Source organism: Brachycentrus maculatus, unplaced genomic scaffold, assembly GCF_059751285.1.
Source record: "Brachycentrus maculatus isolate JH-2025_06_01 unplaced genomic scaffold, ASM5975128v1 h1tg001102l, whole genome shotgun sequence".
NCBI classification, from domain to species: domain Eukaryota; kingdom Metazoa; phylum Arthropoda; class Insecta; order Trichoptera; family Brachycentridae; genus Brachycentrus; species Brachycentrus maculatus.
The window spans coordinates 305,458-330,693 of record NW_028281806.1 but is presented as its reverse complement, the minus strand read 5'-3'; the positions used below and the strand labels follow the sequence as shown (position 1 = coordinate 330,693).

The following is a 25,236-nucleotide window of genomic DNA, read 5'->3' as shown; positions in this document are numbered from 1 at the left end:
TATCAAGCCACTTATTGAACTTTTTACTGTGCAACAGATCTTTTTAGGTAAGACATGAATGTTTTTTTTCCATTTCAAAAATATTTAGTATATTAAAAAAAAAAATTAAACAATACCTTTCTTTAAAATGCAAAAACAACACTTTCTGCCCTGTAGCGGGTAAATATTAAGTTAAAAATGTGCCGCTTTTTCTGGGATATGGTACATTTTCTGAGCATTCCGAAAACATGCACATCTGAAAATTGACATGTAGCACATTTTAAAGCCTTTGGCCTGACTTATGTAGTTTATTTTAAAGCCTTTTGCTTGACTTGTGTATTTTATTTTAAAGTCATTGGGCTGACTTATGTAGTTTATTTTAAAGCCTTTGGCTTGACTTACGTATTTTATTTTAAAGCCATTGGGCTGACTTATGTAGTTTATTTTAAAGCCTTTTGCTTGACTTGTGTATTTTATTTTATAGTCATTGGGCTGACTTATGTAGTTTATTTTAAAGCCTTTGGCTTGACTTACGTATTTTATTTTAAAGCCATTGGGCTGACTTATGTAGTTTATTTTAAAGCCTTTTGCCTGACTTATGTAGTTTATTTAAAAGCCTTTGGCCTGACTTATGTAGTTTATTTTAAAGCCTTTTGCCTGACTTATGTAGTTTATTTTAAAGCCATTGGCCTGACTTATGTAGTTTATTTTAAAGCCTTTGGCCTGACTTATGTAGTTTATTTTAAAGCATTTGGCCTGACTTATGTAGTTTATTTTAAAGCATGAAACCCCTCCCATGTAGCACATATTAAAATCTTTGGCCTGACTTATGTAGTTTATTTTAAAGTTTTCGGTATGAAGTTCATTTTAAGGCCTGAAACCTGTCCCATGTAGCACATTTTGAAGCCTTTGGCCTGCCGTATGTAATTAAGATGAAGAAGAATCCAAAAAAATTGTATTGGGAAAAAATATCATTTAAAACGTATTTTTGTTGAGGATTTTGCTGACATCTAGCGGCGTAGAGCGAAACATATTTCAAAGCGTTTGAAGTAATCATGAAACATAAGCTATTGGACAACTAAGATTTGATGCAAAAAAAAAGTAAATTACGCTTTTTAAATCACTTTATATTTTAATGATAAGGAAAGAGTTACTAAACATGTTTATATAATTTAATATGTAATAGAATATAACAAAAATTATTAAATTAAACACTTGTTTTTTTACCACGAATATAACTATTACCGTTACTGGCTACCGTTCTGGAGGTCCCGGGTTCGATTCCCAAGGGGGGTAAAATAAATACAAGTGATTTTTTTTCACTGTAGTATTTATTCAATATTACCCTGGACTGGTACCTGAAGCGGAGGGCTGATCACCTTTCCTTCATGTGTAAACGATCAAGATGACACTGCGTTTATATGATGCAGTGCCCTATGCACCATTGGGTGCGGATAAGGGTTTTATTATTTTTATTATTAATATAACTAAGTGTAATAATACAACATTTTGAGTGTGTCCGAATACTTGTTCACAAAATCTGGATTATCTCCAATTACAGGTGTTATTTTCGTATTATTTTTTGGACCTCACATACTAATAAAAGAGTTTCTGCTCAAAAAAAAAACTTGTTTTCATCTCACCAATAGATGGCTCTAGTGATTCAAGAACAATGTTTTAAAATTTATTAATATACATAGGACTTCCAAGAATTTGAGTAGTACGGTTGTCAATAATGGGTAGAATTGGTGAATGTTACACGTGTGTAAAGTGATCACTTAAACCAGCCTGTGACGGTCGTCAGCCCCGTAAATGCCCAGACTTCCATATTCTTCTTCATCTTTGATGAGATGACAAAAAATAAGTGTTATAATAATATTGACGATATTCAAATTAATATTGTCAAAATAAAAACAATTTTATTTTTTATGTATTAAATTTATTTCATATACTTACTTCATATATTTAAATATTAAAAAAAATAGAATACACTGGCAGTGTTCATATGAACAATATACTAAACCTAGACATTATTTTCAATATTATTTTAAAATTAAATAATTCATTTTATTCTAGTTATAAAGGTATAAAAATAATACAAAATAAAAATATCTATATTTTTTTAAGTGCGTTCTTTTTTTTTTTTAAGTGTCCGCCTCCGTAGTGTTATGGTCAGCACGCTCTGCTACCGTTCTGGAGGTCCCGGGTTCGATTCCCAAGGGGGGTAAAATAAATAAAAGGGATTTTGTCACTTTAATATTTATTCAATATTACCCTAGACTGGTACCTGAAGCGGAGGGCTGATCACCTTTCTTTCATGTGTAAAACGATCAAGATAACACTGCGTTTATATGTCGCAGTGCCCTATGCACCATTGGGCTGCGGATAAGGGTTTTATTATTTATTTTTATTATTTTTATTTTTTTGAGTACTTTATGGTAGTTTTTAAAACAGCTTATCATGGTGGAAAATTCTTAGTTAAATACCAAAAAATCTTTTCTATATTTAATTTGACAACGCTTCTTTTTCATTCGCAATCAACAGAACGCCTCATCAATCAATGAAGCGGCCTGTAGGATGCTTATAATGCGTTGTATTGCCGTTTTGTAGAGGTGAGATTATAAGTTGAAACAAACATAGGTCGTTAGAACATAGTGATTCATGAACAAGGTTTCTAAATTGGTTCATATATATAGAACTTCCAAGAATTTGAGTAGTGTGGTTGTCAATAATGGGTAGAATTGGTGAATGTTACACGTGTGTAAAGTGATCACTTAAACCAGCCTACGACGGTCGTAAGCCCCGTAAATACCCAGACTTCCATATTCTTCTTCATCTTTGATGAGATGTCAAAAAATAATAGGTCGTTAGATTAAAAAAATGGTATTTTTTGAACAATGTGTTTAAAAAAGTTCATTAAACTGTATTTTATAACTATATATTAATTATCTTACAGTATTTCGATACAAGCATTAATTATAACTTATAACATAACACTCTAGGTATAGTAATATACCTAGAGTGTTAGGTATAGTAATATAACACTCTCCTTATCATTCATCGTTCACTATTATATTATCAAAGTGGTATTACACAAAGTGAACGATGAATGATAAGGAGAGTTAATATGCATACTTTTTACTATACTATAGTATACTAAAAAAATTATATTATATAAAACTTGAAGTTTAAAATATGTTTAAATATAATATCACGAGTAATTGGATTTTAAAAACCCAGTAAATTACCAGCGCTTTACACCATGCTTCAAAAACCCATAGCGCAGTTAGATTTTAGCTGTCAGTAGAATTCCGGTTGTGAAGTCTTGTGGTTAGTGTCGCAGACTCTCAAGTCAGAGTTTCTCGGTTCGAACCCACTCTACCACAATTTGATACCTATTTCTAATAATGAGCCGCTTAGGCTCACATACATAGTATGAAATTGAAATATTTTTGTAAATAATAAAAGCAGAAATATTTCTCTTCAAAAAAATATAAATGGTCGTTTTTACATTGATAAATTCAATAGTATAATATTTATTGATTCGGCGTTAATTTAGTGGAATAAATGATGTTTTACATATAAAAAAATCCAACGACTTATGACGATTCGCTCACTCCTTTCAAGAACGTCATAAATCAAAAATCGTCAATTTTCAGTTGTGCATGTTTTCGGAATGCCAAGAAAATGTACTATATCCCAGCAAAAGCGGCATATTTTTAACTTAATATTTACCCGCTACAGGACAGAAAGTGTTGTTTTTGCATTTTGAAGAAAAGGTATTGTTTAATAATTTTTTTAAATATACTAAATATTTTTCAAATGGAGAAGAAACCTTCAGGTTTTACCTAAAAAGATCTGTTGCACAGTAAAAAGTTCAAAAAGTGGCTTGATATTTATTTTTAATACATTGTATTTTATTTTTAAACTTTAAAAACGTTCTCCTGAAAAATCAAGTTTTTTGATTTATGACGTTCTTGAAAGGAGTGAGCGAATTGTCTAAAAAGTAATTCTGTATACGACCAAACATAAGAAAGCTTTGTGGCTGAATAATTTTAACGGCATTATTTAAATATGAAAATAAAGTATAAACTTAGACACAAACATTCCTCTTTAAAAAAACTGATAGAATGTATTATTTTTTTGGTTGGACTTTTCATTACTTGGTCAAATATTAACAGCCAAACAATCACAATACGACTTCTTCGGATTCCCTCTGTTTTTGTGCTTCTAGAAGTCGTTTCCTGACTGCGTTCGGGTTGTAGCTGAGTCTAAAGTTCCTCCTTCCTCTTTTGATGATCCGGCTTCCCGCCAGGGCTCTGGGAAGTTCTACTTTCTTCACTTTCCCCGTTCTGGCCCCAAACTGGGTAGTCCCAGATGAAATTTTAGCAAAAGATGGCACTGTTGGTTCCACTGACTCCTCCCTGGCGCTTTGAAAGGGCTTTTTATCCGTTTTTTGGACAGCTTTATGCCTCGCTTCTTCGAAAACGTCGTTGTCTCTTCTGTGAGACTTCTTTGAATCGTCTCTGTTGCTAATGTGATGAACAGCGTCTCTGGCTGGAAGGTCAATCAACCTTTGGCTTTTAAAACTACCTTGGATTTCCGCTTTTAAAACTGGTTCAACATCGCCAAACCCATTCCAGTTTTCATTTTTGTCACCGGGTACTTTTACATTGACTGCGTAATCTTTTAACTCTACCTTTTCTATCCTGCCAAGCGGTTTCTTTAGCTCTGCGTCTTTTGGTGACACCTCGTAGAATACTTGCCCATTGCTGACTACAGATTTTGATGCCTCATCGGTTAGATTTTCTAAGTTTTCTTGTGTTTTGAGCGATTTTGATGATCTGTGATTTCCAAATCTGGATTCGTCTGATTCAAAGGCTGTAGACACGTGGCGTTTGACTTCATAATCGAACGGATCCGAGTTTGATGAAATTCTGCGATCGCTGATAGATCTATCATATGTTTGCCTGTCATTCCAGCTCCGAGGTCTTTCGTCTGGATTGCTAGGTTCTGAATACCTTCTGTCTCCGTTGAACAACTTTCGATTATTTCTTGAAGTGAAATTTCTAAAACTGTTTACGTAGCTTTCTTCTGGCAGTCCCAAATTGACCTTATGCTCATCTTCGAATTTCTCTGCCTTGTTTTCAAGAGTGACTGGTACAAATTCTGGATTGAATCTAGATCTTATCCCATAGTTCTGTCCCGATCTTTTTTCGACTACTACACTAGTTCTGCTGTCATCTTTCGAACCAAATGTTTTACCAATCTCCTCAATTTGTTTTTCTTCCTTCAGCAACCTCTCCAGGTTAGCTTTGGCGTCTTTGTCCGTGATCTTCACCGGCTCATCTACTGTAAACACTTCAACAGCCTCACCTGAGAAATTTTCTAGTTTGTCGTCTATTCCCTTCGAGTCTTCTTTTTTACTTGAATTGTTCTTCACAATTCTTCCTCTTTTGTCCATTGGATCTGCTAGTTTACCCATATTACTGCTCGATATCAAAACCAGTCCATCATCGCTAATTTTACCATCGTTAGTATTATTCATTCCGTTTTCTTTGTCTCTTCCACTTCTAGAACCATCTAATGGCGCGTCAGTTGTCATTTTCGATTCGGGTATCTTATCCGTGGCACCTTCCATAGATTTCTGATCTACTTTGTCGTCTTTCCTTCTATCTGCTTCCTGATTCACATCCGGTCTCCTGTCGAAACCGTTGCGTGGACCGTTGCTCCTTCCGTTTTCAGCATCGAATTTGTAATAAGTTGAATTTGGGGGCCCATTTTTGTGCAGATACGAAACAGGCCAATATCTGAAAATAAAAAATATATTTTTCATGTTTTAAAGGTTTTTTGTTGTTGAAAACCAAAATAATATTTGGCATGTGTAAAGAAATTTATAAATCTATAACTAACTACCTGACCATCATGCTGCTTCCCCGCAGGGGTAGGCAGAGAGAATAGAACGCCACACCACTCTGTCTTTGCAAACATTCTTCACCTCTTCCACGATCATGCATCTCCTCATACATACCCGCCGATTATTACGACTCCTAACCCGACCACTTTCAAATATTTGGCATATCTGATTGTGCCATGTTTTTCTCGGTCTTCCTCTGCTCCTTTTCCCAATTACATTCGCCTCATAAATTTGTTTTACCGTTCTTTCCTCATTCATTCGTTCCACATGTCCAAACCATCTCAACACACCTTTTTTTAATTTTATCGATAATGCTTGTCTCAGCTTTGCATTCCTTCCTTATTTCACTATTTGAATAGATGTTTAATATATTTAATATATGATTAATATAACTAAGTGTAATAATACAACATTTTGAGTGTGTCCTCTGTGTGAACATCTATCATACATCGTCTTGTCGCACATTCTTCTGAGAGATCGCATTCCGACTTCATTCAGTCTACTTTCATCCACATTCAGTCTACTTTCATCTACTTTCATATTATTTTTTTGTCGAATAAATTGAATAAATTGAATTGAATTGAATTGAATTGAATTGAATTGAATTGAGCCCAGTACAAAAAAAAATATTTAGATCTGTATTTGGTCTATGGTACAATAATAAACGTATAAGTGTCACCTGTCAGAGAAACAATGAATCATGTCGATACGTTCATACAATAACAAATACAGATTAATTTTTTTTTGTACTAGGCTCAAGTAACACATCAAAGTTCAAGTATCCCCGTTCTACGGTATCCAAAAACTTCAAGTGATGAAATCTTTGCTGTGAAAACTGAATAGACTTCTTGAATTTAGTGTCTTGCATAATCTAGGGTTAATAGCCACTTTTGGGATTGAGGCAAGAGCAGATACTTCCAGAACAAAATCTCGACTTGGAACCTCCGAGATGAAGACTCTCCGATCCATAACCGGAAACACATTGCGAGACCGAGTAAGAAATACCGACAACCGGAGCATGTGTAAGACGGAGGATATCGTGAGGTGGGGACGACAACAAAGGCGATACTGGAAAGAACATATATACAGAATGTCAGAAGACAGACTTCCACGTATCGCTCTCCAAGGCAACCCTGAAGGACGCAGACCCCCAGGTAGACCTCCGAAAAGATGGAAAGACAGCTGGGAGTCGACATCCCAAGAGTGACATACGGAGGCACAAACAGATCCCTAGGATCTACAAAAAGAAGAAGAAGAATGAAGTAGAAAAAATAGGAAAATGAAGAGAATGACAGAGTTTAGTATGTGTCATTGCCGGTTTTTTCCTTTGTGATTCCCTGGGTATATAATATTATAAACCTCGGTGTTCCGAATCCTCCTGGTTTAGGTGGATCCAGGAATCCTGAGTCCTCGGGATCCTCTGGTATCCTGACTGGAACCCAGTGTGGTCGGTCTGGGCCATGCTGTGAAGGGCCATGGCTGTGGTGGTACTTTATGGGGTTCCTCTCGACGGTTGGGACTCGGACGTAGCCTAGAAAGAAAAACGCAAACTTAAACTTATTCACCAAATAACCAGTTAACCATCACGTACCTTCCCCGCAGGAGTAGGCGTAGAGGATACAATACCCCACCAGTCTGCCTTTGCAAACAATCTTCGCGTATTCCAAATTCATGCATCTTCTGTATCAAGTATTTGGACACACTCAAAATACAACATTTTGAGTGTGTCCAAATACTTGTTCACAAAATCTGGATTATCTCCAATTACAGGAGTCATTTTCATATTATTTTTTGATGAGATGTCAACAAAAAAAAACATCTTCTAATACATTATTCTAACACTTTTCTGCACCCAGAGGTACATTGGGCACTACATCGTATTGATGGAGTGTTATCTTGATATTTACTAACATAAAGGCAAGGTGATCACTCTTGCACTTGCAGGGACCAATCCAGGGTAATATTTAAAAAAAATATTATAGGGTAAAATCACTAATATATATTTTTACCCCCCTCTCCTGGGAAACGAACCCGGGACTTCCAGTTCGCTTAACACGCTAACATCTTCATCTTTGATGAAATGTCAAAAAATAATATAGTTATAATATATGTAGATCTTCTTTCACCAACTCTGTATGTAACAGTATGATATCGTTATTTTAGCATATTGAGTGATGTAATTAATATTTTTCCACCGTGTGATCTGTGCAATGTCTCAAAGCGTCCAAAAACTGCACGTTATGGATTTTTTGCTGTGCAAACTTAGTAGACATCCTGGATTTAGTGTCCTACCTGTGCAGGTATGATAAGGCATTTTGGTATATTGAAGGGTGTGATAAAAAAAATCCACCATGTGATCTATGCATTATCTTGAAGTATCCAAAAATTTCAACTGATGAAATTTTTGCTGTGAAAACTCGATGGACTTTTTGAATTTAGTGTCTTACGTAATCTAGGGTTGTTACATTCGTTGTAGTATGACTGGGGTCTATTTCTGTGCAGGTATGATTGGGCATTTTGGTATATTACATGATATGATATAGTTTTTCCACTTTGAGATATCGCTCACTCCTTTCAAGAACGTCATAAATCAAAAAACTGGATTTTTCAGAAGAACGTTTTTAAAGTTGAAAAATATAATACAATGTATTAAAAATAAATATGAAGCAACTTACTGAACTTTTTACTATGCAACAGATCTTTTTAGGTAAAACCTGAAGGTTTTTTCTCCATTTGAAAAATATTTATAATATTTAAAAAAAATAATTAAACAATACCTTTTCATCAAAATGCAAAAACAACATTTTCTGCCCTGTAGCGGGTAAATATTAAGTTTAAAATATGCCTCTTTTGCTGGGATATAGGACATTTTCTGGGCATTCCAAAAACATGCCCAACTCAAAATTGACGATTTTTGATTTATGACGTTCTTGAAAGGAGTGAGCGATATGTGCAATGTTTTGAAGCGTTCCAAAAACATCAAGTGATGGATTTTTTGCTGTAAAAACTTAGTGGACATCGTGAATTTATGGTCTTACCTGGTTTTAAATTGTTCTAATCATTGTAATATGACTGGGGTCCATTTCTTTACTGGTATAATTAGTCACAATAGTATTCTGTGCAGGTATGATTGGGCATTATGGTATATTACATGATATGATACAGTTTTTCCACTTCGAGATCTGTGCAATGTTTTGAAGCGTCCAAAAACTTCAAGTGATGGATTTTTTGCCGTGCAAACATAGTGGACATTGTGAATTTATGGTCTTACCTGGTTTTAGATTGTTCTTATCGTTGTAATATGACTGGGGTCCATTTCTTTACTGGTTTAGTTAGTCACAATAGCATTTTTAGTGATGAGATTAACATTTTTCCACCGTGTGATCTGTGCAGTATCTCAAAGCATCCAAAAACTTCATATTATGGATTTTTTGCTGTGCAAACTTAATGGACATCGTGAATTTATGGTCTTACCTGATCATAGATTGTTATAATCGTTGTAATATGACTGGGGTCCATATCTTTACTGGTATGATTAGTCACAATAGTATTTTTAGTGATGTGATTAACATTTTTCCACCGTGTGATCTGTGCAATGTCTCAAAGCGTCCAAAAACTCCACGTTATGGATTTTTCGCTGTGCAAACTGGATGGACATCTTGAATTAAGTGTCTTACCTGGTCTAGGGTTATTACATTCGTCGTAGTACGACTGGGGTCCGTCCCTATACAGGTCGTCCCAATATCTTCGGTCGGAGTTCGGGAAAAATGGTCTACCAGTAAAACGGTGACGTCCTAACAAGGAACAACAACTATATACAAGAACATACAAAATGTACAACATTTGGTTTCACCCCGCTTACAAAATGGCAATTTTCCTATCTTGTACTGATCATTCAAAAATTACAAATTTTTTTGAATTACCCAACGTCTAAGTGACTCTGAAATCTAGATACGGCTTATGCAACACCGTTTATCATGACCCTACTCAGGCTTCAATATTTTATGTTTCATAGCCTATGCCTACTCGTGAGTGGATTTACTTTTTATGTTTGTAATAACTATAATTTCATGTTATTCATGAGTGACAATTCTAGGCAAAAATATTTGTATAACACGTAATCCAAAGCGAGGTACCAAAAAAACCCAGTTGATGTTTGTATGGAAATCGTACTACGCAGCAAGTACCAACTCGCTGCCAACTGAGACATAGGTGGTACGTCCGCTCCAATACGCCGTCACTTAGCGACTGAATGAGTGAGATTAATGGTCTCTAACTTACTAACTAACTATCTTCCGCTTCCCCCAAGGAATGGGAGGTGAGAAAATAACGCTATACTAATCTGTCTTTGCAAGCGATTATTGCCTCTTCCACATTCTTACATTTTCTTCTACATACACGCTGATTCCTGAGCCAACCACTTTCAAAAATTTGAAATACTTGATCAAGTCAAATTTTACTTGGTCTTCCTCTGCTTTTATTCCCTACCACATTCTCGTCTTCTGTATTTGATCATCTCAATTACATTTTAATTTTATTTGACACTTAATATGGTTAAGTTTTTCAAATACTTGGGCGTGATCAGGTCAATTGGTGCAATCAGTGAGCATGTATAAGGAGACGCATGAACGTGGAAGAGGCGATGATTATTTGCAGAGACAGAGTGGTATGGTTTTCTTCTCTCTCTGCCTACCTTCCAGGAGAATCAGCGTGATGGTTAGTTAAGTTTTTTTGATCATGTACAATAATGGATAGGAATGCCCATGTCAATATAATGCAAGAAAACACAATGGCCCAAATTGCTCTTCAAGGGAACCCAGGCTTCCGTCTGGGTTCTCTTCTTCCGAAGACCACTTGGAAGACCTCCGAAGCGATGGCATGACAGCTGCTAGTCCACGTCGCAAGAGACATATAACGAAACAGGCAGATGCGAGGATCTTTTAGGAGGAAGAAGAAGCAGAAGAATACCTGGGTCTTTTCGGTCGTTGTGACCAGGTCTGTCCCAGGGTAGCAAGGCTTGGTGGGGAGCAGATGGGCTGGAGTGGGCGTATGGGTAGTACTGATCGCTGCATGGACGCCATTGCTCGCGAGACGCACCTACGTAACACCTGAAAATATCGCATATTTATTTTATTTTATTTGGAAATTTTAAAAACAGTTACATCAATCACAAACAATTATTGACTAAAATATGATAGATTCGAGGGTGGCTCGATGATTTGGGGGCCACACGAGCTTAAGTACTCTCTTATGGTAGAGAAAGTCCAAAAGAAGTTTCTGAGGTATCTCTACATGAGAGAGTACGGCTATTATCCTCGGCTCTACCCGACCCAGTTCCTCCAGGGTATGCTCGGCTACAATAGTTTAGAGACTAGAAGGAATATGTATTTCATGAAGTATTTTTATCCATTGTTGCGCGGTATGATGGATAATCCTGAAATTATCCGGGACATTGGTCTGTATGTTCCCGATAGTTAGCTAAGACAGCGTCGGCATAGATTGTTTCACATTTCTATACACAGGACCAACCTGCCGATGGTTATGCCTGTAGGAAGAGCTACCGCTATGTTGAACAATATCTCATTGGATATTGATCTGTTACATGTGTCTGAAGGAGTTTTCCGAAGCGGGATTCTTCTACACCTTTAGCAATAGTTCTTTCTTATATTTTAATTTAATGTATTTTAATGTATCCGCTTTAATTTTTTTTGTTTGTAATGTATATGTTAATTAAAAATAAATAAATAACTAACTAACTAACCATCACGCCGCTTCCCCGCAGGGGTAGGCAGATGGAATAGAGCGCCACACCACTCTGTCCTTGCAAACATTCTTCGCCTCTTCCACGTTCATGCATCTCCTCATACATACCCGCCGATTGTTACGACTCCTAACCTGACCACTTTAAAGTATTTGGCATACCTGATCGTGCCATGTTTTTCTCGTTCTTCCTCTGCTTCTTTTCCCGCTAACATTCGCCTCATATTTTTTTTTACCGTTCTTTCCTCACTCATTCGTTCTACATGTCCAAACCATCTCAACACACCTTTCTTAATTTTATCGATAATGCTTATCTCAGCTTTGCATTCCTTCCTTATTTCACTATTCGTACATCTATAATACATCGTTTTGTCGCACATTCTTCTGAGAGATCGCATTTCGACTGCATTCAGTCTACTTTCATCCTTCTTTTGCCAACTCCATGTTTCACTTCCATACATTAGAGTTGGAACCAGGACTCCGTTGTGTACTGCCAGTTTAGCTTCCGCTGATAAATAAATTGAAAATTGAAAATTATAATTGCGTAGAATAAGTGTGGGTGGATGAAGTTGTAAAAATGGCAGCCACGGTAAAAGCCTACCAAACAATTGTCAGACCTGTACTCCGTTATGACTCTGAATGCTGGATGAAATATAACATCTACTCTAGGCAACTAGAAGCTGCTGGAATGCTCAGATGGTCAGCTGGAGTGTCCCTTAGAGATGAAATAAAGAGTTCACGCATTCGTGGCAGCCTGGCTGTAACAGGCATCAAGAGTAAGGTAGAGGAAAGGCAATTGGAGGTGGTATGGGCACATAGGACGCAGAGAACCTGATCATATTATGAACCAGGCAATCGCCATGGATCTTCCTCCTCTAGATAATAAACCCTGATGATGACAAGGATCTTGTCGAAACCGGTTGGTTAAAGTGTATTTATAATAATAAAGTGTTTAAAACAAAGTTGTTTTATTTTATAAAGCTTATAAAATGTGCCACAAAGTACCTGCGAAAAACATTCAAGAAAAGATCTCTTTTTCTACATACAAAATAAATAATCTACAGATGGCATATCTTGTATCATGGTGTCCTAAGCCATTACTAAAATACAAGTTTTCCAAGAAATGATTACTATTATTTAGTAACTTACCTTTTTACTTACCTTTTATGTATTAAGTAACATTTAAGATATATAAACCCTTATCCGCACCCCAATGGTGCATAGGGCACTGCGTCATATAAACGCAGTGTTATCTTGATCGTTTAACACATGAAGGAAAGGTGATCAGCCCTCCGCTTCAGGTACCACCAGTCCAGGGTAATATTGAATAAATATGACAGTGAAAAAATCACTTTTATTTATTTTACCCCCCTTGGGAATCGAACCCGGGACCTCCAGAACGGTAGCCGAGCGTGCTGACCATTACACTACGGAGGCGGACAGAATAAGAAAGGATACAATTTAGAAACCTTATTCTTGAATTGCTAGAACTTCACTAGAGACATCTATTGGTGAGATGTAAAAAAGCTTTTTACTAAGCAGAAACTGTTAATTAGTATGTGAGGTCCGAATCCTGGATTATAATCTTTATGATGTTTCTAGTGAAGTTCCAGTGATTCAAGAACAATGTTTCAAAATTGGTTCATATAAATATAAGTGATTTTTTCACTGTAATATTTATTCAATATTACCATGGACTGGTACCTGAAGCGGAGGGCTGATCGCCTTTCCTTCATGTGTAAACGATCAAGATAACACCGCGTTTATATGACACAGTGCCCTATGCACCATTGGGGTGCGGATAAGGGTTTTATTATTCTTATTTTTAAATAGAACTTCCAAGAATTTGAGTAGTGTGGTTGTCAATAATGGGTAGAATTGGTGAATGTTACACGTGTGTAAAGTGATCACTTAAACCAGCCTATGACGGTCGTTAGCCCCGTAAATGCCCAGACTTCCATATTCTTCTTCATCTTTGATGAGATGTTAAAAAATAATATGAAAATAACTCCTGTAATTGGAGATAATCCAGATTTTGTGAACAAGTATTTGAACACACTCAAAATGTTGTATTTAAATTATCTGGTCAAATTATAAGCTAGATAATATAAATGAAAATGGTATTTTCTGGCGTTTCTCATGTGTGTGATTATAATCCAGGATTCAAACCTCACATACTAATATAAGAGTTTCTGCTTAATAAAAAGCTTCTTTACATCTCACCAATATAAGAAAGGAATGTAAGGCTGAACGAGGAATAATTGAAAAGATTAGGAAGAGCTCTTTGCGGTGGTATGGACATGTGGAGCGAATGGATAGCGAGAGAATGACTAAGAAAATATATGTGGCAAATGTGAGAGGGAAAACAGAACAAAGACGACCGAAAAAGACTTGGCACGATCAGATCAATCAGAACCTAAAATCTGGCGGTGTCAAAAGTCTGCGTAATCGAAGGGGATGTATGACTAGATGTATGGATGTGAAGGAGGCGAGGACAGAAGAGTGCGGCGTTCCATCCTCTCTGCCTACGGCGTGATGGTAGTAGTAGAACTAGTTATTAAGTACCTAACTTAATTTTATTCATTCAAACCCTTACCCGCACCCCAATGGTGCATAGGGCACTGCATTATATAAACGCAGTGATCGTAAACACATGAGGAAAGGTGATCAGCCCTCCGCTTCAGGGTAGTATTGAATAAATATTACAGCGAAAGTCCAGGGTAGTATTGAATAAATATTACAGCGAAAAGTTCACTTATATTTATTGGACTCCCCCTGGGAATCGAGCCCGGGACCTCCAGAACAGTAGCCGAGCGTGCTGACCATAACACTACGGAGGCGGAGAAAATTTTATTTTATTTTATAAAGAGAGATATCCACTCACCAAGGATACTCCAGGCCTCTGGAGTGTCCACAGCGGTGCTTGGGGTGACAACAATAGTCCCACGAGCCGACTTCTCCTCCTTCCAGCTCACAGCTCCAGTAGCCCGCCAGCTTGTTGGGCGCACAGCGAGACCCCTTGCGGCATGGCCAACCCGACACCGTGAAATAGGCCCACGTATCCTGCCCGAGGTCTATAAAAAATACGAAATAAAATACATATCGCTCACTCCTTTCAAGAATGTCATAAATCAAAAATCGTCCATTTTCAGCTGTGCATGTTTTCGGAATGCTTAGAAAATGTACTATATCCCAGCAAAAAAGGCATATTTTTAACTCAATGTTTACCCGCTACAGGACAGAAAGTGTTGTTTTTGTATTTCGAAGAAAAGGTATTGTTTAATTTTTTTTTTTAATATACTTAATATTTTTCAAATGAAAAAAAAACCTTTAGGTTTTCTATTGAAGTTCTAGTGATTCATGAACAAGGTTTCTAAATTGGTTCATATATATATAGAACTTCCAAGAATTTGAGTAGTGTGGTTGTCAATAATGCGTAGAATTGGTGAATGTTACACGTGTGTAAAGTGATCACTTAAACCAGCCTATGACGGTCGTAAGCCCCGTAAATGCCCAGACTTCCATATTCTTCTTCATCTTTGGTGAGATGTCAAAAAATAATATGAAAATAACTCCTGTAATTGAAGATAATCCAGATTTTGTGAACAAGTATTTGGACACACTCAAAATGTTCTTTAGGTTTTACCTTAAAAGATCTGGTGCGCAGTAAATTGTTCAATAAGTGGCTTGATATTTATTTTTAATACATTGTATAATATTTTTAAACTTTAAAAACGTCCTCCACAAAAATCTAGTTTTTTGATTTATGACGTTCTTGAAAGGAGTGAGCTATATATGTATTATTGATTGATTGGCATTAATCTTCCTCTCCCGTGATATGTATTTACAAATAAGAATATCAATATAAAATATAATACATACGGGCACACAATTTTCGTATTATTTTTATTATATAAATATTTCGATTCCCTAATTTTGGTGCACTCTGTCTGGCAATTCGTATGACCATGCTAATTAAGATGAACTGTATTTAAATGTGAAATATTATCTGAATGTGAAATATTGGTAAACGGAGAGATTTTGGAACAGGTAGATGATTTCGTGTATTTGGGTAGTATGTTTTCTAGGGATGGAAAGATTGATAAAGACATAGAAAGAAGAGTGAATGCTGGGAACAAAGTGAATGGTGCACTGAAATCAGTTATAGCAAATAAAAACCTATCAGCGGAAGCTAAACTGGCAGTGCACAACGGAGTTCTGGTTCCAACTCTAATGTATGGAAGTGAAACATGGAGTTGGCAAAAGAAGGATGAAAGTAGACTGAATGCAGTCGAAATGCGATCTCTCAGAAGAATGTGTAACAAAACGATGTATGATAGATGTACGAATAGTGAAATAAGGAAGGAATGCAAAGCTGAGATAAGCATTATCGATAAAATTAAGAAAGGTGTGTTGAGATGGTTTGGACATGTAGAACGAATGAGTGAGGAAAGAACGGTAAAACAAATTTATGAGGCGAATGTTAGCGGGAAAAGAAGCAGAGGAAGACCGAGAAAAACATGGCACGATCAGGTATGCCAAATACTTGAAATTGGTCAGGTTAGGAGTCGTAACAATCGGCGGGTATGTATGAGGAGATGCATGAACGTGGAAGAGCCGAAGAATGTTTGCAAGGACAGAGTGGTGTGGCGCTCTATTCTCTCTGCCTACCCCTTCGGGGAAGCGGCGTGATGGTTAGTTAGTTAGTTAGTTAACTGTATTTATCTGAAATATTTGTTGGTAGAATATACTCGGGTGATAGAAAAATCAGCGGTTAAAGTTATACCTGCGCCGGGCCAGACATTGTGGCCCACGGAGCTGCCTACTAGAATCATACGGGCCAGAATGTCTGGCCTACAGATTGGTAAGAGTTAAAATAATACTGGTTAGATGTCCTCCTCACCTCCTGACTCCTGCCTTCTATCCCCGTCGTATCCATGATCATGATCCAGTGGTCTTGGAGGCCCGCTAGGCCCGCTAGGCCCAGAGGGTCCCGGGTATCCAGGAAGTCCGACAGGTCCAGACGGACCAGGCCTATGGTGGTCTGGCTCCGCTGGTCCTAGATGCCCTGGTCTATGGTCCAGAGAAGGGTGGTCATGGTGACCGTAAGGAGGTCGGACTGGAGGACCACTTGGCCCATAGTGACCTGGTGGGCCATGGTCAGGACGTTCACTGGGATAAGAAGAATGATGATCACCCCTGAAAAAGAAATCATTATTATGGTCGTATCAACATTTTTTAAACAATATACAAGTCTCCTTCTTCGTAGGTCAAAACCTGTGTGGTGTTTTTTTTAACTTTATTTTAAATTCTTTTCCATTTCACAATACATTACAATTCATTCATTCATTCAAACCCTTATCCGCACCCCAATGGTGCATAGAGCACTGCATCATATAAAAGCAGTGTTATCTTGATCGTTAACACATGAAGGAAAGGTGATCAGCCCTCCGCTTCCGGTACCAGTCCAAGGTAATATTGAATAAATATATGAGTGAAAAAATCGCTTATATTTATTTGGCCGCCCCTGGGAATCGAACCTGGGACCTTCAGTACGGTAGCCGAGCGTGCTGACCATTACACTACGGAGGCGGACATTCTATTACGATCGACTAATTCTATTTTTAGGGCGTTTTGGTCAACTCATGAACTCATTGAGTACACATACCTAGAATTTCAAAATATATACTAGTATTTGTTTAAATATCACATACCCTGATGGTATCAGACCAAATCCTGGCGGTCCTACAGGTTCACATTCTGGGTCAAACGTATCGTAGGCGAAGAGCCAGTGGGTTTTGGCAGGAGTGTAGTCAATATCTGGCTGGAGGTCCCTCAGCTGGATATCGGACAAGAGGCAGTTGTCCTTATTGGGAGGTAAATCCGGGTCTGACCTGAAAACCAAGATACATAATGATTTACAACATGTTGAGTGTGTCCAAATACTTGTTCACAAAATCTGGATTGTCTCCAAATACAGGATAAAATACATAATGATGATGTGTAATTCTTAAAGGACCGTTTTTGTGAAAAATCACCTCGAGAGGCAAGGAAGAAAACAATTGTATATATGAGCAATGTTTTATTACTGCGTGTGTTGCTATGCGTTTAACAGATGGCACTGCCAATTAAGTCTTATTGAGATAATCCAATTTTGATATTAAAACATATAAAGTTACTTTCGGTATGTGAAATATTGTGGATGAGTATCATCGTTGAACAAAAAACTAGAAAAAATATAAAAATGTTTTAGTACCCAACCATGATACACGATTTACACACAACGAAGGTTTGATAGTCCCAAGAATTAACACCTACAAGACACACAAGGTGGCTTGGTGGGTCTCTGCAAAAAAATATTTTAAATGTGTTTTTTTTATAATAATTGTTTGTATATGGTATAGTTAATGTAAAAAAAATATATTTTATTTATTGTTTCGGCATTAACTTTGTGGTAAGACATGTTACAATAATTAAAGAAAACACTTTGTTTTATTTTTGTAATTATTTTTCGGAATTTGCAAATCATATAATAGATACTAATCACTCAATTCACTCTCATAAATTAAAATTATTACACCTTGTTCCATATAAAGGCCAAATTATGAATTATCTTGAAAATTTAGAAATACAAAAAAACCTGAATTCTAATAATAATTTATTAAATAATATATTGTTTCAAAATTCTTCGCCATTGCTTTCAATTTTTCCTTTGTTTTCAAACTCCGTTCCTTGACTAACCCCTTCCCCTTACTTTCCCCTCTCCTTATTTATAGAAAAATTTTATATTTTATATTTTAGTTATTATACAGACCTGAATGATGGAAGTTTAACTTCTGAAACATGTAGTCTTTAATTAAACTCAAGTGGTAAAAAACAAAGTGTTTTCTTTAATTATTGTAAAAAATTATATTAAAAAAAAAGAAAAAATTAAATCTCACACATTTATATAAATGAAGACTCTGAGCAGCATATCTGGCAAGAGTCTACGAGATAGAATAAGGAACAGGATAAGAGAAATATGCGAGATGGAAGATATTGTTAGGTGGGGAAGGTATTGGAGAAGACAATGGTAGACGCATGTGAGGTGAATGGAACCATCCAGACTCTTCCACATCGCACTGCACGGCCAAACCCAAGGCAGAGATGGATTGACAGCTGGGAATCTACATCGCAGGAGGATAGTCCCTCTTAAAAACAGACTACAAGGCTCAAGACTCAAGGCAAGGCCTAGGAAGGAGAAAAAGAAGAAGAAAACACGATTAAATCAATTATATTTAAACATGCACTGGAAGAGAGTCTCGTCCAACAGAGAACTGTGGCAGTCTAAGAGGGGGCGTTTTGTTCAATACGGGACGTAAGGAGAAGGTTGAAGTAAGTAGAAAGTAAGCCAGATCACTCACGTGTAACTGAAGCTCATGCACTTGAAGTGGGGTGTCGGTTGGCCGCTGCCCGTGCGGCCCGCGCGCAGCCGGTCCGCGCACAGCAGCTTGCACGCGTGCTCTGTGCCCAGGCGCGCGCCGTCGCGCACGGCGGACGGCAGCAGCTTGGCAGACGTGTCGTACTGCAGGTAGCACACTGCGGACAAGCAAGAATCACGGATGTAGCGTGCTGTATTGTGGTGTCCTTCTGTGTTATTGTTGAGACTTTGTGCCAGGTTGTGAGATAGGGTTGTTCTTTATTTTTTATGTCCATCGTTCGTCAAGATTATGATAGCCGTGAATCAAGAAAAATATATGTGTATATACGTATGTATATATATGTGTTGTAACTTGTGAAAGTTTACATGAAGCAGTGCCCTATGCACCATTGGGGTGCGGATAAGGGTTTTATTATTAACTTGTGAAAGGAATCCGAAATAGAGTGTCGATAATGGTTGAGTGGTAATGCGATGATTGACCTCTGTTAATGTCTTTGCACTGTTCCGTATCTGTCTGCTGTGCTGGTCGGGGTTGTGGGCGTCTGTGTACAGGCCAACGTCGAGTCGGAATCGGATCTAGCTGACTAATTGAACTAAACGCTAATCCCTTTCACTGCCTACACCGGGGTACTTCGAGAAAATTCGGTGATGGACTTACAGTCTTGTATTTATTTAGATTGGCAGTGACAGGTAAATTGAAAGCTTTTAAATGTAAATTCACAGTAAACTCGGGATACAATTTTATATTGTTTCACATTATAAATAAATTTCGCAAGTTAGTTCAAAAAAAAATTTGCTTAGCAAGAGCAGATCTGTCAGGAAGCCTAGATGCTTCTGTATCAGATCAGGGCATACGGTGGGACAGCTTTCAATGGGGTGTCCTACTGTAACGCTTTTGGTCGGTCGAAATGTGGCTACGTCGTAGAATGCTACGCACTCCATGGATCGATATAGTCAGCAATGTGAATGTCCTCCAAAGAGCAAGAGCAGGGAGACTCTCAATTACTGGTATAGAATACAGTCTCCTACTATCCTCAGCTTTTCTATCCCTCGTACAGAAAACAGCCTCTTACTATCATCAGGTTTTCCATCACTGGTACAAAAAACAGTCTCTTACTCTCATTGGGTTTTCTAATACTGGTATATAATACAAATTCTTACTGTCCTCAGCTTTTCTATCCCTAATACAGGATACAAACTCTTACTATCATTGGGTTTCCTATCCCTGGCACAGAATACAGTCTCTTACTATCATCAGGTTTTCTAAAGCTATGACAGATTCTCACTATCGTCAGGCTTTCTATCACTGGTATAGAACACAGACTCTTACTATCATCAGGTTTTCTAATACTATATAATACAGACTCTCACGTTCCTCAAGTTTTCTATCACTAATACAAAATACAGTCTCCTATCCTCAGATTATCCATCCCTGGTACAGAATACAGTCTTTTACTATCATCAGGTTTCTAACGCTATCACAGATTCTCACTATCACACAAGTATAGAACACAGACTCTTACTATCACCAGGTTTTCTAATACTATATAATACAGACTCTTACTTTCCTCAAGTTTTCTATCACTAATACAGAATACAGTCTCCTATCCTCAGATTATCCATCCCTGGTACAGAATACAGTCTCTTACTATCATCAGGTTTTCTAACGCTATCACAGATTCTCACTATCACACAAGTATAGAACACAGACTCTTACTATCACCAGGTTTTCTAAGACTATATAATACAGACTCTCACATTCCTTTTCTAAGTTTTCTATCACTAATACAGAATATAGTCTCCTATCCTCAGATCATCCATCCCCGGTACAGAACGCAGTCTCTTACTCTCATCAGGTTTCCTGCCCCTGTCGCCCCCGTGCGGCCTGGAAGGGCGGTGCTGCGGCGTGTCCAGCCGGAAAGGGTCCCCCTCGCAGCCGCGCCCGTAGCTGCCGCGCTCGTACAGCGCGCAGGGGGGCGCCGGCGCCAGGGCGGAGCCCGACAGCGCCGAGGCGGGCGAGTCCGCCAGCAGGCAGTTCTCCGCGGGGGCACCTATCACGGGCGAACCGTGCCTGCAAGAGAGAAATTTATTTTATCTGCGAATTTTACAGAACAGTTACATCAATACATTTAAAATAATGAGTAACAAAAGAATAGGTTTTTTCGGCGGGTATGTATTTGAGGAGATGCATGAATGTGAGAGAGGCGAAGATTGTTTGCAAAGACAGATTGGTCTGGCGTTCTATTCCCTCTGCCTATCCCTGCAGGTGAATGCCGTGATGGTTAGTTAGTTAGTTTATTTAAGTATACTTTTTTAGATTAAATATCTTTTTATCTGTTAACGATCAAGAGTATTCATAATATTAATGTGAAATTATTTAAAACATTTTGAGTGTGTCCAAATACTTGTTCACAAATCTGGATTATCACCAATTATAGGAGTTATGTTTCAAATTGTTTTTGACCATCTAATCAAAGATGAAGAAGAATATGGAAGTCTGGGCATTAACGGGGCTGACGACCGTCATAGGCTGGTTTAAGTGATCACTTTACACACGTGTAAAATTCACCAATTCTACTTATTATTGACAACCACACCACTCAAATTCTTGGAAGTTCTATATATATGAACCAATTCTGAAACATTATTCTTGAATCACTAGAGACATCTATTGGTGAGATGAAAAGAAGCTTTTTTACCAAGCAGAAACTCTTTTATTAGTATATGAGGTCCGAATCCGGGATTATAATCACACACATGAGAAACGCCAGAAAATATCATTTTCATTTTAATTATTTAAGGTTATAATTTGATTAAACAATTTATTTACAACATTTTGAGTGTGTCCTAATACAAAATCTGGATTATCTCCAATTACAGGAGTCATTTTCATATTATTTTATGACATCTCATCAAAGATGAAGAAGAATATGGAAGTCTGGGCATTTACGGAGCAAATAAATACCCAGACTTCCATATTTTTCTTCATCTTTGATGAGATGTCATAAAATAATATGAAAATAACTCCTGTAATTGGAGATAATCCAGATTTTGTGAACAAGTATTAGGACATGCTAAAAATGTTGTTAAATAATAGGTATTTATAACATTCCATTTACAAAAGAAAGGTGTGTTGAGATGGTATGGGAATGTAGAACGAATGAGTGAGGAAAGAACGGTAAAACAAATTTATGAGGCGAATGTTAGTGGGAAAAAAAGCAGAGGAAGACCGAGAAAAACATGGCCCGATCAGGTATGCCAAATACTTGAAAGTGGTCAGGTTAGTAGTCGTAACAATCGGCGGGTATGTATGAGGAGATGCATGAACGTGGAAGAGGCGAAGAATTTTTGCAAGGACAGAGTGGTGTGGCGCTCTATTCTCTCTGCCTACCCCTGCAGAGAAGCGGCGTGATGGTTAGTTAGTTAACACAAGCGCTCTACCCCTCCAGTAAACCATGCCAGTAATAGTTTATGTTTTTATATCAAACCGAGCTGCAAAATACAGCTGAGTTTAGATTCAACAACATAAAAAGGACATAGAATAAACATGAATGTCACCTGTAACTGAAGGCCCTGCAAGTGAATGTCGTCAGCTGAAGACACTCTTCCTCGCACTCTGCCAAACTTCGGACTTCCAGAGCAGCTTTGGTCACCTCAGGAGTCAGCCTCCTCCCCGAGCGAACTCTCCAGAAGCAATCTGTAACAGACACGATTAAAGTAATATCTAACATTGTCACAGTACATCTATGACCTGGGATATTTTCAGTCCAATAATTTCAACAGATCTCTGCCCGTGAGAGGCTGTCGACTCTCAGACAAGCTTGATCTAAAAAAACTAACCATCACGCCGCTTCCCTGCAGGGGTAGGCAGAGAGAATAGAGCGCCAAACCACTCTATCCTTGCAAACATTCTTCGCCTCTTCCACGTTCATGCATCTCCTCACACATACCTGACCACTTTCATGTTTTTCTCGGTCTACCTCTGCTTCTTTGATGTCAAACTGCATAACTTATTTTACAACATTTTGAGTGTGTCCAGATACGTTCACAAATCTGGATTTTCTCCAGTAACGAGTACATTTTACATTTTGACATTTCGACAAAGATTTTTACAGGACTTATGAGCTGTCTAAGGCTGGTAAAGTGATCAGTTTACACACGTGCAACATTCACCAAATTCTACCCATTATTGACAACCACACCACTCAAATTCATGAAAGTTCTAAATATATATATATATATGAACCAATTTAAAAACATAGTTCTTGAATCACTAGAACTTCTATTGGTGAGACGAAAAGCATATTTTTACTGAACAAAAACTCTTATATTACAACATTTTGAGTGTGTCCAAATACTTGTTCACAAAATCTGGATTATCTCCAATTACAGGAGTTATTTTCATATTATTTTTTGACATCTCATCAAAGATGAAGAAGAATATGGATAGTGAATATGGATAATATGAGTAGTGTGGTTGTCAGTAATGGGTAGAATTGGTGAATGTTACACGTGTGTAAAGTGATCACTTAAACCAGCCTATGACGGTCGTAAGCCCCGTAAATGCCCAGACTTCCATATTCTTCTTCATCTTTGATGAGATGTCAAAAAATAATACTCTTATATTAGTTTGTAAGGTCCGAATCCTGGATTACAATCACTCACATGAGAAACGCCAGAAAATATAATTTTCATTTTTTATTATTTTAGCTAATAATTTGACCAGTTGATTTTTTTACAACATTTTGAGTGTGTCCAAATACTTGTTCACAAATCTGGATTATCTCCAATTACAGGTACCTGAGTATTTCGACACACTCAAAATGTTGTACTTTCATCCTTTTTATACGAACCTACGACAATAATGGGTAGAATTGGTGAATGTTACACGTGTGTAAAGTAATCACTTAAACCACCCTATGACGGTCGTCAGCCTCGTAAATGCCCAGACTTACATGTTTGTCTTCATCTTTGATGAGATGTCAAAAATAATTAGAAAAATAACTCATATAATTGGAAATAATCCAGATTTGTGAACAAGTATTTGGACACACTCAGAATGCTGTAGATTCTGTAATCTTCACTTATCTGAACCAGTGGACCGTTGAATTTGCTAAAGTCGAAACGTCAAGTCGCTAATGTGGCAATACCAACATTCATGTCGTATTGTCATTCGCCGGCGAGAAGTCGGGCTGTCACGTGGAGTGATTGGACAATCAGAAGAGACAATGGGATTTTGCAATCGAAAAGATGGGTAACATTTGAAATAAAGACTGTAATTGTTTAAATGTTTCTAGTTTTCAAGTCACTCGCGACCTCTGTTGCATTTTATATCAAACTGTATCCCTATCACTTCAACAGCTGTCATATTTCTGGGCGTGTTCTCTTAAATGGATCTCTGTCAGACGGGAGGAATATCTAATTTAACATACTCAACCTATAAAGGATTGTATTAGACTCGTGAAGTGTTTATAACAGCCGATATAATTAATATTTTCATTAATAATTTTCTTTTTGAAAATTCGCCTCGAAAAAACGTTAATTTCGTAAGTTGGCAATGAATGACGTCACAAAAACGATTGAGTTATTTTAATATTGGTAACATGGATAAATTACTGCCGGCTCTATTTGTAGATGACTATGGTCCACCATCTATTGGTGAGATGAAAAGAAGCTTTTTATTGAGCAGAAACTCTTTTATTATTATGTGAGGTCCGATTCCTGGATTATAATCACACACGTGAGAAACGCCAGAAAAAGGCTTCTTTTCATCTCACTAACAGATGTCTCTAGTGAAGTTGTAGTGATTCAAGAATAATGTTCAAAAATTGGTTCATACATGTATATAGAACTTCCAAGAATTTGGGTGTTCCATATTCTTCTTCATCTTTGATGAGATGTCAAAAAAATAATATGAAAATAACTCCTGTAATTGGGGATAATCCAGATTTTGTGAACAAGTATTTGGACACACTCAAAAAAACTTTTAATGAAATGATGTATGTGTGGAAAATCGTACAATTACAGAATTAAAAGCAAAAATATAAAAAAATAATGTAATTTAAGTCATATTTGCCTTACCACTTTCCAAGCCGTCATCATATCCAGGTTTTCCTCCGGGGCCTTGTGGTCCTGCCAATCCTTTGCAGAACCTTCTGTC

General features: G+C 37.3%; 1 protein-coding gene across 1 annotated transcript in view; it reads right to left on the bottom strand.

The window, feature by feature from the left end:
- Positions 1-1,960: 1,960 nt before the first annotated feature.
- LOC148299536 (uncharacterized) overlaps positions 1,961-25,236 on the bottom strand; it is a 70,015-nt gene continuing 46,739 nt past the window's right edge. Inside the window, exons 7-16 of the mRNA XM_088275959.1 lie at positions 25,158-25,231; positions 22,635-22,773; positions 20,924-21,147; positions 19,060-19,234; positions 17,371-17,550; positions 16,560-16,855; positions 14,541-14,730; positions 10,865-11,004; positions 7,256-7,427; positions 1,961-5,789 (exon numbers count right to left, since the gene is read on the bottom strand). Of these exons, the coding sequence (XP_088132085.1) occupies positions 4,169-5,789; positions 7,256-7,427; positions 10,865-11,004; positions 14,541-14,730; positions 16,560-16,855; positions 17,371-17,550; positions 19,060-19,234; positions 20,924-21,147; positions 22,635-22,773; positions 25,158-25,231 (3,211 nt within the window). The 3' untranslated portion in view covers positions 1,961-4,168. The remainder of the gene's footprint in view (positions 5,790-7,255; positions 7,428-10,864; positions 11,005-14,540; positions 14,731-16,559; positions 16,856-17,370; positions 17,551-19,059; positions 19,235-20,923; positions 21,148-22,634; positions 22,774-25,157; positions 25,232-25,236) is intronic.